Source organism: Stomoxys calcitrans, chromosome 2 (genome assembly GCF_963082655.1).
Source record: "Stomoxys calcitrans chromosome 2, idStoCalc2.1, whole genome shotgun sequence".
In the NCBI taxonomy this organism is placed as follows: Eukaryota; Metazoa; Arthropoda; class Insecta; order Diptera; family Muscidae; genus Stomoxys; species Stomoxys calcitrans.
The window spans coordinates 1,983,047-1,998,845 of NC_081553.1; the positions used below are offsets into that span (position 1 = coordinate 1,983,047).

Here is a 15,799-nt window from a genome sequence, read left to right on the forward strand (position 1 = left end):
AGCATGATAAATCAACACTTATTAATTATAGAATATCATGTACTGTAAAAAATTGTTATATTAAGGAAATTTTCTTCTTCTTAAATAAAATAAATGAAACTCCAACAAAGTGTTATCGGCAACTTTAAGAAATATTTATAACATTTGTTTTGTAATTTTACTAATATTTTTGTTTTCATTTTTCCCTTTATATTTCTAAACAGTGGTTTTGGCCAACGAAGTCGTTCCCAATCCTGAAGACGTTTTGGTGTTTTTTACACAGTCGCTACGTGGTCGGCCCGCGATTATGGCCAATGGAGTGCGCTTCCTCATTATGAGCGAGAACAAAAAGAAAATCTTATGGCGTTGCTCTTCAATGGCTACCAAGAAAATCAAATGCCCCGCCCGCATTACCATGCTGAAGGAGACGCCGCCGAAATTTATCATCAACAAAGCGGAACACGTGCACGCCGAATTGAAACGCAATAAGTACGGCTCCACCAAACACCAGGTGTTAACAGTGGCGGCGACAAAACTCAAAAGCGACTCCATTGAATACGACGGCACCATAAACTACCAAGTTATTAGTGCAGCGGCACCTGCCGAGGATCAGCAAGAGGAGCCGGCGCCACAGCAACCCCAGCATCATTCACATCACCAGCATCATCAACATCATCAACAACAGCAGGAGCAGCAATAGACTTAAGGATATTCAGCCGGTGGTTTTCCAACCATTATGACATTAGAAAACTACAATAATTGATGTTATTTTCGGGTAAATGTGTGTAATTTTGAGAACCACGTTCGTACGTTAGGATAAATGTTGTCTTTACAGCTTCAAACTTCTTACGTTTTGTGTGGGTACGTATACGAATTTTATTTGTTTGGTAATACTAGACCTGATTCCTTGAGATATCTGAGATTGTGATTCCATATCTAATTTGTTCCCCAAATGTTGTAAAATTAAGCAAAAAGTTATTTTCGAAAATTTAAGTTTTAAGTACGGTGTTGTCCAGACGGCAGTTAATGTTGGCACATGCAAGGCGATGCACAAGTTCATATATATGTACTGATATGGCTAACCAAGAAAAAAAAAAAACACTATCCCAAGAAGACATTTTAAATAAAAAAGGCTCAACTTGGCAAGATAACATGAATTGGTTGTACTTCCACCATAGGATGGGGGGTATACTAATCTCTTCAATCCCTTTGTAGACCCTTGAAGTATCGATCTTCGAAAACTGAATTTGAATGACAGATGTCTACTTTCCACAATAACATACGAGGATTTGTGACATTTATAGACATCTGTATCAAATCCTACATAATTGTAACCTCTACCCTTTTTTTCGTCGTCTTGACATTATAAATCAGTTGTGGGTACTCTAATACATATGGTTCCTTATTCCAAGCTAATGGGCTTATGTTCTTGCGTACGTACACAATATGTGTATTTGACCACCACTGTTCTAAATTCATGTCATGTTCGAGTGTTCGCTCGTCTGTGACAATTCCAATGGCATTCGAAGTAATTGATCATCCTCCCGAAAATTCGTACAGATACTTTTATTTATAATTAAAAAAATCCGACAACAAAATAAAACAATCGCATGGCAGGCGGTTGTACGTATCCGATTGGCTCGATGCAGTCCTTCATCTGCAAGGGTTGCCTTCTCGCTGTACAACACACTGCTACAAGAACAACAATCAAATTAAAAAGAAATGACGCGGTTCATTGAACAATTATGTCAGCTTCTACATGTTCCAATCCTCCAAGGACATTTCCGAAAGCGGAAAGATAGTTGGAATTTTTTAGATTTTTACATCAATCTGTTACCAAAGACGTGAGAGACGAGTTAATGTCGACATAAATATTGAAATTTCGGTTGCTACCACCAAAGTTAATTCTCTTAGTCGTTGTAAATATTTGGGTGTGTCAATCCAATTGTGTGTGATATCCAATGTTTTTTGTTGTTGGCTGGTAGCATATGTTTTTTAGCTTCCATTGTTACCTAGAACTTACAATGAACTTGCCCATTTGTTGTGAGTGTTTAGCGGTCATAATATGTAAATATGTAACCATTACGGTGCTCCCAGGGTTGTCGTTGTTGTAGCTGAAGCCACATTTGCATGTGTAGGTAGCGATCCTGGTCAACTCCTATAGGCGATCAAGCTCGTTTCGATCCGTAAGACCGATCGCTGCGGAAATGTGATGGCCATTGGCTCTTTAAAGGCGCTAATAACTCGCTTTGTCATATCGAGCATCATATTTTAGTAAGAGCTGGTGGCGCCCGGTCTCTCATTAAGACTCCACTCGATACCGCTGATTGTCCGCGGCTGCAATCACATTTATTCCGTATGGAGAATTCCAGGCTGTGATTCCACACTGGCGACAGAGCAGAGCATCTAGTGGGATTTAAGACCACGGCACTGGTAATACATTCCCATTTCAGATGTGTTTATCCTCTCCCTAAATTAGTCGTGACTTGATAGACATATCGCTTGGCTGTGTTTAGCAAGAACCACATCTCACACATTGTGTGCGTCATGGCGGCTCATTTTCTTATTAACAATCCCTGCAAAAGCCGTTAATACGTTGACTGCCAGGCTAAAAGAGTTAAATTTTAGGTTTTCATTTCTTTGAAGGCTTTTCGGAATTGGCCTATTCGTATGTTATAGGATTTTAACGCCTTACTATATCGAGCATCATAGGGACTCAGTATTACCAAAGAGCCGGTACCGCCCGGCATCTCACTGAGACTCTCCACTCGATATTGCGTTGTGGTTGATTAAGGAAGCTTGCCCCGCCGTTTGTGAAAATACGCAGTCGAAAGCGCTCCACTTTATTTCAAATCGAAATTAATGTCCAGTACTATTTGAATTGCTAATTATCTGATGGAATGCAGGGTGATGTGTTTCGCAGTCTCGTTTTGGGGGAGCTTCAAAAAAACCAAGTCAAGTTATTTTCTTATCTGTCTGATTATGGACAGATAGCCACTTTGTTTTCTGAAGTAGGTGCTTTGGGTCATAGAAACAGTTAAGTGTGAGAGAGAGAGAGGGAGAGACAGAGAGAGAGAGGGTGAGAGAGAGGGATGGAGAGAGAGAGAGGAAGGGAGAGAGAGAAAGGTACACCTGAACGACTTTTTGGTATAGATGGAATTTAATTCAGTACGTTTTAAAATGTTTTAAATTTTTTTAAATGTTTTAAATTTTATTTCAACATCTCTGTGGATTGAGTGTAAAATAAGTTAAGTCGATTTTTTGTAATATAAAAACGTCTTATAGTATACATATATATATATATATATATGTATGTATGTACATATAAATAAAATACAGCAATAAAATAATTCAAAGTTTTAAATTCTTTCTTTGAATGTTTTGCCGGTGTTGTGATAGTCAAATCAATTAGTTTTGTTCTTGTTGTTGTTGTTGTTTTTTATCTAATATGTTCTCTCAATTTTCTTCCATTTAGGATATGCATCGCTAAATGGGGAGGGAGCTTCTTTGTGCGATCCTATGGATGGTATACAATATGTCACCTCCCAGAAAGGACGCGTTCAATTGTTGTGGAGAGGATTCTACTATGTGAGAGAGAAGAAAATTCGTGATAAGGTGTATTGGCGTTGCACCCAATACACTACCTGGCTGCATTGTTCGGGTCGTTTGCACACCGAAAATGGCAGAATTGTGCATAAGAGCATACACAATCACGTTTCGACGCTGGATGGCGGAAAACCCAATATGCGAAATACCCGACCAAAAAACCTCTTTTTCAGAGAAGATCCCCACGCGAGTTTTAGGAAAATGTTACCACCAATAGCAAACTACCAAATACCACCAGCCATGATGCACCATCAGGTGGGACGTTTCTCAAGCCCCACCATGCTGCCATCAACAAGGCCGATGGCGACAACGCCCCCCACCGTGTCACCCTTAAAGGAGATGTTTAATTTAAAACAATTTTAGCTTGTGGCCATTTTGATTTTAGTAAATTTTCAATAAACCTCGTAATGTTGCACACATTTTGAACCATGCCAACAATTTGAATTGTTTTTTTCGTACTCTTGTTTTTTTCCACCATCACCATCATTCTTAACTAACACGCTCACATATTGTTCTTTCTCTTTTTTTCCTTTTTGCCAGATGATGAGACAAATGTGGCGCATTTCAGCAATACCAAGAAGAAAAATCGAAAACTAATCATTCATGGCTATGCCTTTGTCGTCGATCGCCAGCTAAAAACGAGCACCAACTGGAGATGTTCTCGCTACAAGAGTGCCCGGTGCAGGGCTCGCGCAACCACTCGTGTCAACTCCTTGGGTGTTGAGATTTATTTCCTTCGCCACTCCCAACACACTCACCCCTAGTTAGTAGTTATTTGTACTCGACAACAGCTAAAAGTCTTAAAAATGCACAAGCATTTTCGTTTACCATCATCCATCGTTGCACAGCTTTTGGCTTTGGCTTTTCATATGACTTTTGCATCCCAATAGTTTATGTTTAATATCTGTAAAGAGTATTTTAATGTGTCCAGTTGTTTTTTCTTTATTACATACTTTGAGTTAGAGTTAAGCTATTTAGGTAACATTTATGATGAGGTTTTAAAAGGTACTTGTTTAAACTTTTCGATATTTTATACATGTATGTAACGTTTGCTCTAAAATGTATGTACCATTATTCTATTATTGATCATAACGTTGATTTTCCGGAAACTCTCAGATCTTAACCACATATATGTTGGTCATTGAATTAACTATTTTTTTTTCAAACCCATGTAAAACTATTGCCAGTCTTTCTAAAGTTGCTAAGCAATCATGATTGTGTGAACCATTTGTTGTACATTCTGTTTCTACTTGCTCGTCTAATGCTAGGAAGGAAAGGAATATGTTTGGCCTCGCAATTTGTTAGCAACGTAGGATAGGAATCGTCAATAATGGCGTTCGTTGATCAGATAACGTTTATAAAAAAAACTTTGTGGTGCGTTTTGATTTATTTTTGCATGTGGAATTTTTCCGATCGCTTTGACATTTCAGTCAATTCATTCAATGCCCGTCTGTCTATCGGTTCACGCTTGGCTACAATTTCCGACCTTTCGATATATTTTTGTGAAAAATGTTGCATGGTACGAAAATGGATCGATTATAGACGACACTTGAGTTGGCGAAACTCCAATAAAAATTAAAAGTATGTCAATCACTGCCGATAATGAGGTTTCTGCATCAAAAATAATGCAAATAAACCAAGATTTAAAAGTATAGAGAGCAAACATTAAAGAAGGGCACAGTCTTCATACGCTATCGAAAGTCAGATGTCGCACAAATTGTTCTCATTGGTTACCTTCATTATTTTTTTTACCCATTAAGCGGATTTTCTCGCTTAGTTGCTGGAGAAAATTTTCTTACTAAGCCGCTTGACTTATCCTCACATGGCGTACCCATTCAATGGGAATGTCCAAACTAAAAGAGGAAGAACGCAACATTTTTTATTTAATGAATAAACTTTCTGGAATGCAAAATTGCTTAGAATTTTAATAAAATCCTATTTATGAACACCGAGAAACATTTATTTCAAATTGAAATATGTGTTGACCAACGAACTTTGGGCCATTAGGCTGTCCTTCTCAGCCCCCCATCAAGTACACACATATTTCAATTGTCCTTCTTGGGAATTTTGAATGTACGGAGATATCTATGCTATTTTTTTATTTTAAAACTCCCTTATCGACGCTCAAATCTTAGCAGATTAAATTCCTTATCAAAAGAACTACTTATAAAACTATTTTTGTTTTTAAATGTATTTTAAGAGCAAATCCATATTTTTGTTTATAAAAAAAATACCACGATAGTTGGGTTGCAAAAGTGACCATAGATAGTTAAGTGAAGTGTGAAAAGTAAAATTTTTTCTAAGCACCCAATTGTTTGGTTCATTTCGAATTGCCTATGTACGAAAATAGTATTAAGGATTGTATTTTGTATTTTTTGTTTTTTTTTTTGTTTTTATTAATAAACATCATTGATGCATCAGTATTTTAACATACAGGTGTTCTTAGTCGCTTAGCTGTAGGCTACTTCCATAACCAGCTGTTGCAAATCGACTAATGCTTAAACATTTTGTGTTTTTCCCCCTTTGGTCTCCTTGTTTAGGTGGTGGCAACATTTTCTACATTCCCGGCCAGAGAGGGAAATTGAAATTGGTGGTCAATGGATTTTCGTATATCAAAAATAAAACTACCACGGACAAACTCTATTGGAATTGTGCCTTGACGAAGAAGAAGAGGTGTAGGGCTCGCATTGCTATGCCAAAAGATGCCGACTTACCATCGTTAAAATGCAATTATACCAAACACAACCATTCGCCCGATGTAGTATCGAAGGCTCGCCTAAAAAGGCTTATCGAATATAATTTGAAATCTTCAATTGACAGACCAATGACATTCTCTTAGCGTTGAAATAATCTAAAGCATGATTCAAAACCAAATAAAATAAGCCAGTTTTCTTGCAGAATTCGCAGCAATAATAAAGACTAAAAAAAAAACCACAAGAACAATGGCAAAATATATTTCTTTATGTCTGTCGATAGTTGTTTTTAGTTGGTAATTAGTTGCGTGTTGATTTTGAAATATTTGCCTCTAATTGCACACTTTTTGACCACTTTTCTTACAGATCTGGAATCGATTGCGAAGACGGGTATTACGATAACCCGAGGATCCAAGGGGAAACCGAAACTAATGCTGGCCGGATTTGCTTACTTTCGCAATAATGTAAAAGGTTCAAAGACTTATTGGTTGTGCGCCATGAATCGGTCGAATCGCTGTAAAGGTATCTTGAAATTACTTGCATTTAATTAACAACCCGAATAAACCCTTAATCTAAATAGGCTCGGATGTATTCCAAAGAATTGGAAGCCTACTGACTACTTTGACCGCAATTTACGATTACAACCTAAGTATACAATACCTATGTCCGGGCCAGGGCTGCGTAGTCGAGTTTTTGAGGTCGGAGTCGGACTATTGAGCCGTAGTCGAAGTTTGGTTCGGAGTTGAGCACGGCTTAATACTCCGATTTAGACCCCGACCCGGTGTCGGAGTCGAGGGCTAGATTCCGCAGCCCTGGTCCGGGAAAACATTAAAGGATAAGGTAGTTGGCAACCCACTTCCACGATACTTCGGCCTGCATGGGATATCTATGAGCAGCATATAGGCTGAGAAGCTCGGCTGAGAGCTTCCGGACGCGACCATAGGTTGCGGAAAGTGGAATGCTCCATACGGAGTAGCTGCAATTGCAGTCGCAGACAATCAGTGGTATTGAATGAAAAGTCTCAGTCTCAGTGAGTCTTGCTCACCTATAGAGGTTGAATTTAAGGATTTTTCCGCAGGAAAAATTGAAACTCCACAAAAAATGTACTATGGTGCTAAACAAGTTCTGAATTTGGCTCTAAACTCTCATTATAACCGAGGTCAAGAAAGCAGGTAGAGGATTTGGTTATTGAAACCCGTAAAAGATTCGGATAAGAGACTATCCTATAGAACGACTTCCACGCTCACGCTAGTGGCCCAGACACTTGACTATGAACAATATAATATTTAACTATGGTATGATTAAGGTTCCCATCCGATTACCAGCAGCATTTTGGAATGCTGGCAAACGCAGGCGTGCCGGGAGTCAGTTTAGTCAAATAAACGACACGCATCGGAAATTGCAGACTTGTTAGAACGCTGCTGCAGGAACAGGGAAAGGGGTCTTCTTCATATCAAATATCTGGGATCCTTTGTGGGTGCGCAGTTATAAGAATGCCTAGAGGATAGGTTGGTACTAAACGGTCAGGTCAGGTTGCCTCCGAAACGAGGGGTTTAGATGTAAAACAGAGCATTTGAAGGTTGCGGGTTACAGAGTTGCGACAGCAGAAGCCTTGAACGGCCCACCCAGTGAATAACATTATTCGAGGGCCTTTCATGACAATATAGTCGCTAAGACTCTCTTTTGGTATTTAAGCTGTGCCTTTAAACACTCTTTAACAATTTTGAAAAAGAGCTCATTTTATATCTTTTGAGTCTGCCTTAGACTCACTTGGACCTTTTCGAAGGAAGATGCCTTCTAGCTCCTACCGCTGAACCATCCAGAACGCTTTAAAAAGCCCAACAACCTGCGAACGTTCACATTCGCTAAATCATACAAGTTCTCAAGTCCGGTACTTGCACAAATACTGAGTGCCTATGACAAGGCGAGTTATTGGCGCATTTAAATAAACAATGTTATTTAAAGGCGCCCTCTTCCGGCGGCGATGGGTCCTTTGGACCGGAACGAGCTTGCTCACCTACAGGACCTTGACGAGGATCGCCACCTCCACATGAAAACGTGGTTACAGCAACAACAACGGCTTACCTTTTAGCAAAAAGCTTTGAGCCTTACTTACATTTACCCTTGGAAAACCTGAAAAATTCCTCTTAAAGTCGAAGTTCTGAAGTTTTGGCTGATGGGTTTCGATTCTAGAGAACTATCTATAAACGACCATGATGCTGAACGACTGAATTTCAATTTTGGCTATTAAACACATTTTCAGCATTGGAGCTTCTCCCACCAACTGCTGGCGACATTTTTTAACCGTTCGCCACCAAGCGATGTGTCTGTGAGCCGTGGACTAAAAGCTTAAATAGGACAACTCTCATTGATTTACGAGAAGTCTTCTCACAGCTCCTGAATGTGCTGAGAAGTATTTGCATATTCAATTTGAATACACAGTGACAGATACTTAAGAAAAGTTGGCACAGACTAGTTTTGTATAATTTTGATAAGTGTTGAGCCCTCGAATGTTCTCTTGTGGGAGACAACACAAATTTCATCGCAGATAGTCGATTTAAAATTAAATTTAAATATTTTAGCGTATGTATGTCTGTATGTAGTAATTATGCTCCTTATAATTATAATATTTTGACAACAAATAAACAGTGTTTGTGTGTGTGTGTGTTTTTTTTTCTTATTTCTAGGTCGATTGATTACTTGCTCCTCTAGCGGTGAATTGGTGATAAAAAATCAGGCACATAATCATGGTCCGTTCATCAAACAGGAGAAAGACTACTGAGTTTTTGCTATAAAGTTTTCAATAAAAATGGTTAATCCAAACATGAACAAATAAATCTCTTTAAATTCGTTTAAAATGAATTTTCTTTGAATTCATAGTAGTTTTCTTTTATTTATTCTGCCCTTTTTTTAGACGATTTTTACTCAAAAATTTTCGTTGTTATTTTTTTTTTTTAAATTTCAGATTTATTTCTTTTGAACTATTTGGCAGGCAATAAGATTTTCGAGTCCATCAATTACGTAAAGGGTCAGCGTGGTTCCCGCAAAATGGTCTGCGGCGGCTTCTCCTACATATGTGCCAAGATTAAGAAAGGTCGCAAATATTGGGTGTGCTCCAAGCAGCGCAGTAGAAATTGCAAGGCACGCATCATTACCGATCTGGAGGAGGCCGAGTTCTATACTCGCAACTTAACCCACAACCATGGCGAAGACAACAGTCTATCCAAGGATAGTTCCTATGAGTTCCACCAATCATTTCGGAGTAACGATTGATAAAAACAAATGAAGTAAAAAAAAATATACATAAAATGAAACAATTGCTACGCCTTTCTTTTGTAGTTTGCACTACTAGAAGCTGTGTGAAAATGATTTTCCAGATATTTTGGCAATCAAAAAAAAAAAAAAACATTGGAACAAAATTTTTTCAATTTATTATTATTTTTTTTTTTGTTAGAACTGACTTTGTGATGTCGTGACTTTGTATATAGCTTCTACCTAAACCGATCTCTCGAGGCCATGAAAATCGCGTTTGTTTCTCGATTTCGTTGTAATAATCGTAAAAGTGAGTGCTCTCGGCTAGGGAAACACGATCATTTTGGGAGTTTACGAATTGCTCAATTGGCAAATTTTTCTCGTCAGAGAAGACAATGTTCGGAAATTCGTGAAAAATGTATTGAATTGTTTAAATTTTTAAACTAAAAATTGGAATATCAATAAGAAATTGAGTCATCTGTAAAGACAAAAGAATCAGTGAGTATATAGTGACTTAAATTTGAAGACTGCTTTGTTACTTTGAAGTGCTGCTGAAGTGCAATAGTTGTTGTTGTCGCAGTTTGTTGTGATCTATCTTTCGGCTGCTTGCTTCTGTTGAGTGTCCAGATGCAGGAACTCTGCGGCTAAGATGGGGTACGTCCGGTGGGAACAGGTGACGTGTATCGTGTGGTCCCAGGTCATAATCGGAACATCCATCTTGCACGTCGGCATCAATCCTTGCTCTGTAGGAGTGAGGTGGCTGCATCTATCGGAACGTAATTGAGCCAGAACTACTCTGGTTTGCCGGGGAAGGTCAATTTCTTCAAGTGCAATGGGAGGCGGTCGTTCTCCAAGGACTTCATTCACCCGGTAGCTATTTGCCGCTATGCTACCGTGTCTGCATCAATGTTGTGTGGACCTGCTTTATATGCCGCTTGATCTAGAGGTTCTCTCTTGTTGCCCTGAACCTCACGTTCTAGATCATGTAGATCCACCTTAAGGCTTCTGAGCGGTGGATATCTATCTACAAGATGTTGATTTGGATGGTCTCTGCGATAACGACCCAAAAGGTATTGCTTAGACAGCATGTAGTTATGTCTTTGCGGTGGTAGGATCTTTGTTTCCCGATGGAGGTAGTCCATATGAGAACTGAGGAGACAGCCCGTCGCAGTTCGAAGGGCGGCATTCTGGTAGATCTGAATATTATTCCACTGCGTATCACAGAGCTGACGAGACCACACAGGCGTAGCATAACTCACCACAGACCGTTCAATTGCTATTTCTTTGTCTGCATCTCGGCCGGCAAGTGACTTGAGGACCTTGTTTCTAATTTTGACTTGTTGTGGCATGTAGGGAGAATGTGTAAGAGCTGTCAAATGTGACGCCAAGTATTTTGGGACACTTGGTGGTCGAAATAATTTCTCCATTGACCATCACAGTCAGCTCGGCATTCACCTCACGCGTATTTGTAGTGAATAATGTGGCTGAAGATTTGGTGGCAGATATCTTCAGATTTCTTGCGGCGAATTATGAGGCAAGTTTGTTGAGGTAGATGTTCAACCTATCGCAGATGTCAACAATGGGTGGGGGCCTGTTGCCTTGTCGTGCGCATATGATACGATCTCTATGCTGTTGGGAGGGGGTGGAATGGAGGATAGGTAGAGGTTAAACCGTGCCGGAGATATCATCCCGCCTTGGGGAACTCCCTGTTTCACTCTACGCTGCTTCGACTTCTTATCCCTAAAATCCACAAATGACTGGCGACCACACAGATAATTCGCGACCCTGCGTTTCAGGCCTGGCTGGAGGGACGTGTTGGCGATGCGCTCAAATAGTTTGGCATGGTTGACCGTGTCGAATGCCTTCGATAGGTCCAGTGCCACGAGGACCGTACTATCATATGGCCTAGGCTGATTGAAGCCACGGAAATGTGCATGCCACGGTGATGGCATGCAAAGCTGTTGTTATGCTATGCAGACTTCCGAATCCATGTTGATGCTCGGTGCTCGAATGGAAATTCTCCTACGAGGATCGGAAGGAGTAATGCATCGAACGTCTTTGCTACTGGTGAGAGAAGGAAGATCGGTCTGTACGACTCCCCCCAAACTCGAGTCCTTTCCAGGCTTCAGTGGAGGGATCACTGTGCCCCTTTTCCAGACATCGGGAACTATAAGATTGTTCAAAAACAGGTTGAGGACAGTAGCAAGCTACTCAACTCCAGGTAAATCCAGACTTTTTAGCATCAGTGCTGATGAGTTATTTTAACCAAACGACGAAATGCGTCGTTGGTGTGGTGTGTGTGCGGTTTTCCTTTCCCATTCAAAAAAAAAAAAAAAAATTCAATTGAATTCTTCTCGAAAGCGGAACAAACGAAAATCGTAAAATTAAAATGATCTTCGCCCTAACAGGTAAAAAAACTCGAAAATAAAAATTATTTAGTTTTCTTGCCAAAATTGATTCGATTCGGAATTTAGTTGACTCATAGCAAAATTTGATAAGAAAAATTTTGTTTTTCACTTTATCCACATAAAATTAAGTATTTTGGTTGAATTCGGCACTAAATTAAAAAAGTGCTATATTAACCGTAAAATGTAATTTCAATATAAATTGATTTATGGGTTTTGGTGCATTCAGCAGGTGCGATAAATGCCAAAGTCGTTAAATACACTTTCCTCGCTAACTGGTCATAAAATATTAAGAAAAAAGATTTTTTTTCTTTAATTTTTATAGCCTCCACCATAGGATGGGGGTATGCTAATTTCGTCATTCTGTTTGTAACTCCTCGAAATATGCGTCTGAGACCGTCATGTCATTTTAAATCGATCTAGCCATGTCCATCCGTCCGTCTGTCTGTCGAAAGCACACTAACTTTCCAAGGAGTTAAGCTACCCGCTTAAAATTTTGCACAAACACTTTTTATTAGTGTAGGACCGTTGGGATTGTAAATGGGCCAAATCGGTCCATGTTTTGATATAGCTGCCATATAAACCGATCTTGCGTCTTGACTTTTTGAGCCTCTAGAGGGCGCAGTTCTCGTCCGATTTGACTGAAATTTTGCACGTGGTGTTTTGATATGATTTCCAACAACTGTGCTAAGTATGGTTCAAATCGGTTCATAATCTCGTATAGCTTCTATATAAACCGATCTTGGATCTTGACTTCTTGAGCCAATAGAGCGCGCAATTCTCATCCGATATGGCTGAAATTTTGCATGAAGTGTTTTGTATTGACTTCCAATAACTGTGCTAAGTATGGCGCAAATCGGAACATAACCTGATAAAACTAAGCATCAACCACACACACCGAAGTTGTGCAGCAAAACAAGCACATGTGTGATTGGTAAAGTAGTTTTGTTTTTTGCTTTTGAATAATGCTGTTGTTAAATATTTAGTTGCAGGAAAATCAACAAATTTCGTCGTCGATTTTGCGACAAAAGTTGTTGGTTTTCAAAATTATTTTTATCTGTGTAGAACCGAATACCAGCCCATAATGACCGCACTTGCGCCTTTATACACAGCGGCTACATCCATTATTGAGTAATTGCTAAAACTAAAGTTAACTCTACACGGCAGAATTGAAAATATTGATTTAATTAAAAAATTTGTATATTCAATTGAAAATTTTTCTAAAATCGGGCCTATAAACAAATTTGTATTATTAATAAACCATTTTCAGGTGTGTTTCGTCTATTTATATATTCAAATTCTCGATTTGTCTGTTTTCCACTCTTTCAATTCACACTCTAAATTTATTTAATTTAAAAATGATTGAATTTTATGAAGCGTTAAAAAATTTTTTCACATTCTAGATATTTTTTTGCCAAATTTTTTTTTGTGTAGCCACGCTTTTAGTTGCCTTTCCTTTAATTACATCAGGAATGAAATATGACTGAGTGGGAGAGAAGCAAGAACCATATAAAGGGTGATTTTTTTGAGGTTAGGATTTTCATGCATTAGTATTTGACAGATCACGTGGGATTTCAGACATGGTGTCAAAGAGAAAGATGCTCAGTATGCTTTGACATTTCATCATGAATAGACTTACTAACGAGCAACGCTTGCAAATCATTGAATTTTATTACCAAAATCAGTGTTCGGTTCGAAATGTGTTCATTCACCGTAACGTTGCGTCCAACAGCATCTTTGAAAAAATACGGTCCAATGATTCCACCAGCGTACAAACCACACCAAACAGTGCATTTTTCGGGATGCATGGGCAGTTCTTGAACGGCTTCTGGTTGCTCTTCACTCCAAATGCGGCAATTTTGCTTATTTACGTAGCCATTCAACCAGAAATGAGCCTCATCGCTGAACAAAATTTGTCAAAATTTGAACACATTTCGAACCGAACATTGATTTTGGTAATAAAATTCAATGATTTGCAAGCGTTGCTCGTTAGTAAGTCTATTCATGATGAAATGCAAAGCATACTGAGCATCTTTCTCTTTGACACCATGTCTGAAATCCCACGTGATCTGTCAAATACTAATGCATGAAAATCCTAACCTCAAAAAAATCACCCTTTATTTGGCTCATTTGCACTACTATTACCATTTCATGTGTGTGAAAGAGTACACAATGCCATTTTGCTTTTTGTAGAAACAGATACATACCGTTTATGTTATTAAACAACAATTTTAGTTGGTGCAATTAAAATGTCATGATTCCATGGCAAATGGAATTTCAATGTCAACAATTTAACAAAAAAATTAATTAATTAATTTGTCAAAAATATTTATTTAAAGCCATACCATGTTAAATTGGTAAAATTTAAGTCAATACATTTTCTGTGTACCACAACTTTCCGATTTACTTTTTTACAATGTGGTGGTGGAATTTTAAAAAACATTAAGGCCATATTGTGGTTACCAGTCTCATACGAATTCTTCAAGAAACGTCTCCAAGATTTCATACATCCTAAAAGCTTTTCAAACATGAATACTGAGGACTCGGTGGCTTTGTCTTCACTACCTTCGTACCATTACGGTGCGCTTTACCCATCAACATCCATCCACCAGCCACCACAAAACAATGTCAACAATCGAATTCCACGAACTTTATCTCAATGGAGCTGTAGAAATATATTTGCAATGAATGGCAAAAAGGCAGCAGCTATGGTACGTTGAGTCGGTCAGGCGGGTAAACACGGTAGAGCGGTAAAGCGGACAGAGCCTCAGTTATTGCTAATGTTTGGCGAGAGGGTGGTGGCCACAGAGTCGGAAGAAATACAATGATGACATTTAACTCTGCTACCACCAGCACAACAAAAGGCCTGACTCAGACTAAAGAGAATAGAGGAACGGGTGAAGCAGAAGCAGTAGAAGTGGCTACAGCTAAGCAAATAAACAAATAAAGAAAATCTGACCCAACTTTCGGCTTTCAGCAATTAGCAAAAAACATTGCACAGCGGAGGAAATAATAATGAGTAAGCAAATGATGACTGATAACTGCGACATTTCAGATAGACATTCATTCTACTTTATTTTTTGCACAATAGGGATGTTAAATTCATGTCAATAAAACAACAAAAATACGTTGAAGCAATCACAAGTTGAAAACGCGAGTTTCGCTCGTCTTACCTTGTTAGGTTGAAGGGAGGGTTCGGTCTTATTTCGACCTATGTATGTTTCTATGAACATACGCCCCAGTTGTCAAGAGTTTGTATCAGTATAATACTACAATTCCCTAGTTTAGGTTAGGTTTAAAAGAGAGTACGGATATTAATCCGCACCATGCGAAAGCAACCTTTTTCGGGGTTTTTCAATTGTTTTCCATGCCACACCAGGCCCATGCCTGGTACTGTGTCTATTAGCCGCGAAAGCCGACCAATGACATAGGAAATGCTCAATCGTCTCATCATCCTCCCCACATGTCCTACACATGCTATCACTTGCCACACCGATTTTGCATAAGTGAGCTCGTAGTCCTATGTATCCCGTTAAGGTACCGATAGTAATAGCTTCGTCTTCTCATGATCCGCGTCTCCCCACAGGATTTTCGTCGTCCTGCAGACGGTTTCGCTGTTCCATGCTCTTAACTTGGACTGCGTCGATTCTATACACAGAAAAAATTTAAATCTCGCTTGAATTAAGACATTTGTATATTCAATTAAAATTTTTGCTGAAATCGGGAAGCTGAATAATTCAATTAAAGTGGTTATTAACTCAATAAAACAATTTATTGAAAATCGTTTATTCTTTCAAAAAATCGTTTAACTGACTTAATTCAAGTAAATAATTGATGTCTTCCCATAGATAATAATTTGTTTAC

At 38.8% G+C, this 15,799-nt stretch overlaps 2 protein-coding genes and 1 long non-coding RNA gene across 8 annotated transcripts in view; all 3 read left to right on the forward strand.

Annotated features, from left to right (window-relative positions):
* The window catches only part of LOC106083492 (modifier of mdg4), a 105,839-nt gene extending 99,400 nt beyond the window's left edge, over positions 1–6,439 (forward strand). Inside the window, exons 5-6 of one of the 6 annotated variants that reach the window (XR_001220661.2) lie at positions 204–840; positions 3,455–3,505. Coding sequence is in view for 5 of the 6 variants with exons in the window: in XM_013246544.2 (XP_013101998.2) it covers positions 3,455–3,948 (494 nt within the window). In the remaining variant the exon portion in view is untranslated. Of the gene's footprint in view, positions 1–203; positions 1,548–3,454; positions 4,024–4,125; positions 4,365–6,125 lie in introns of those variants that run through there. The other 5 variants (XM_013246571.2, XM_013246544.2, XM_013246545.2 and 2 more) reach the window with 5 other exon arrangements.
* LOC131995386 (uncharacterized) lies at positions 6,436–9,671 on the forward strand. The gene is made up of 4 exons (XM_059364154.1): positions 6,436–6,570; positions 6,645–6,800; positions 8,966–9,028; positions 9,244–9,671. Exons 1-4 carry the CDS (start codon positions 6,528–6,530, stop codon positions 9,549–9,551), a joined length of 570 nt encoding a protein of 189 aa, XP_059220137.1. The 5' UTR covers positions 6,436–6,527; the 3' UTR covers positions 9,552–9,671.
* A 4,597-nt stretch (positions 9,672–14,268) lies between these two features.
* Positions 14,269–15,079, forward strand: LOC106091102 (uncharacterized). Its single transcript, XR_001221944.2, has 2 exons — positions 14,269–14,954; positions 15,027–15,079. It is a non-coding gene; the product is annotated as an uncharacterized LOC106091102 (long non-coding RNA).
* The last annotated feature ends 720 nt before the right edge of the window (positions 15,080–15,799 follow it).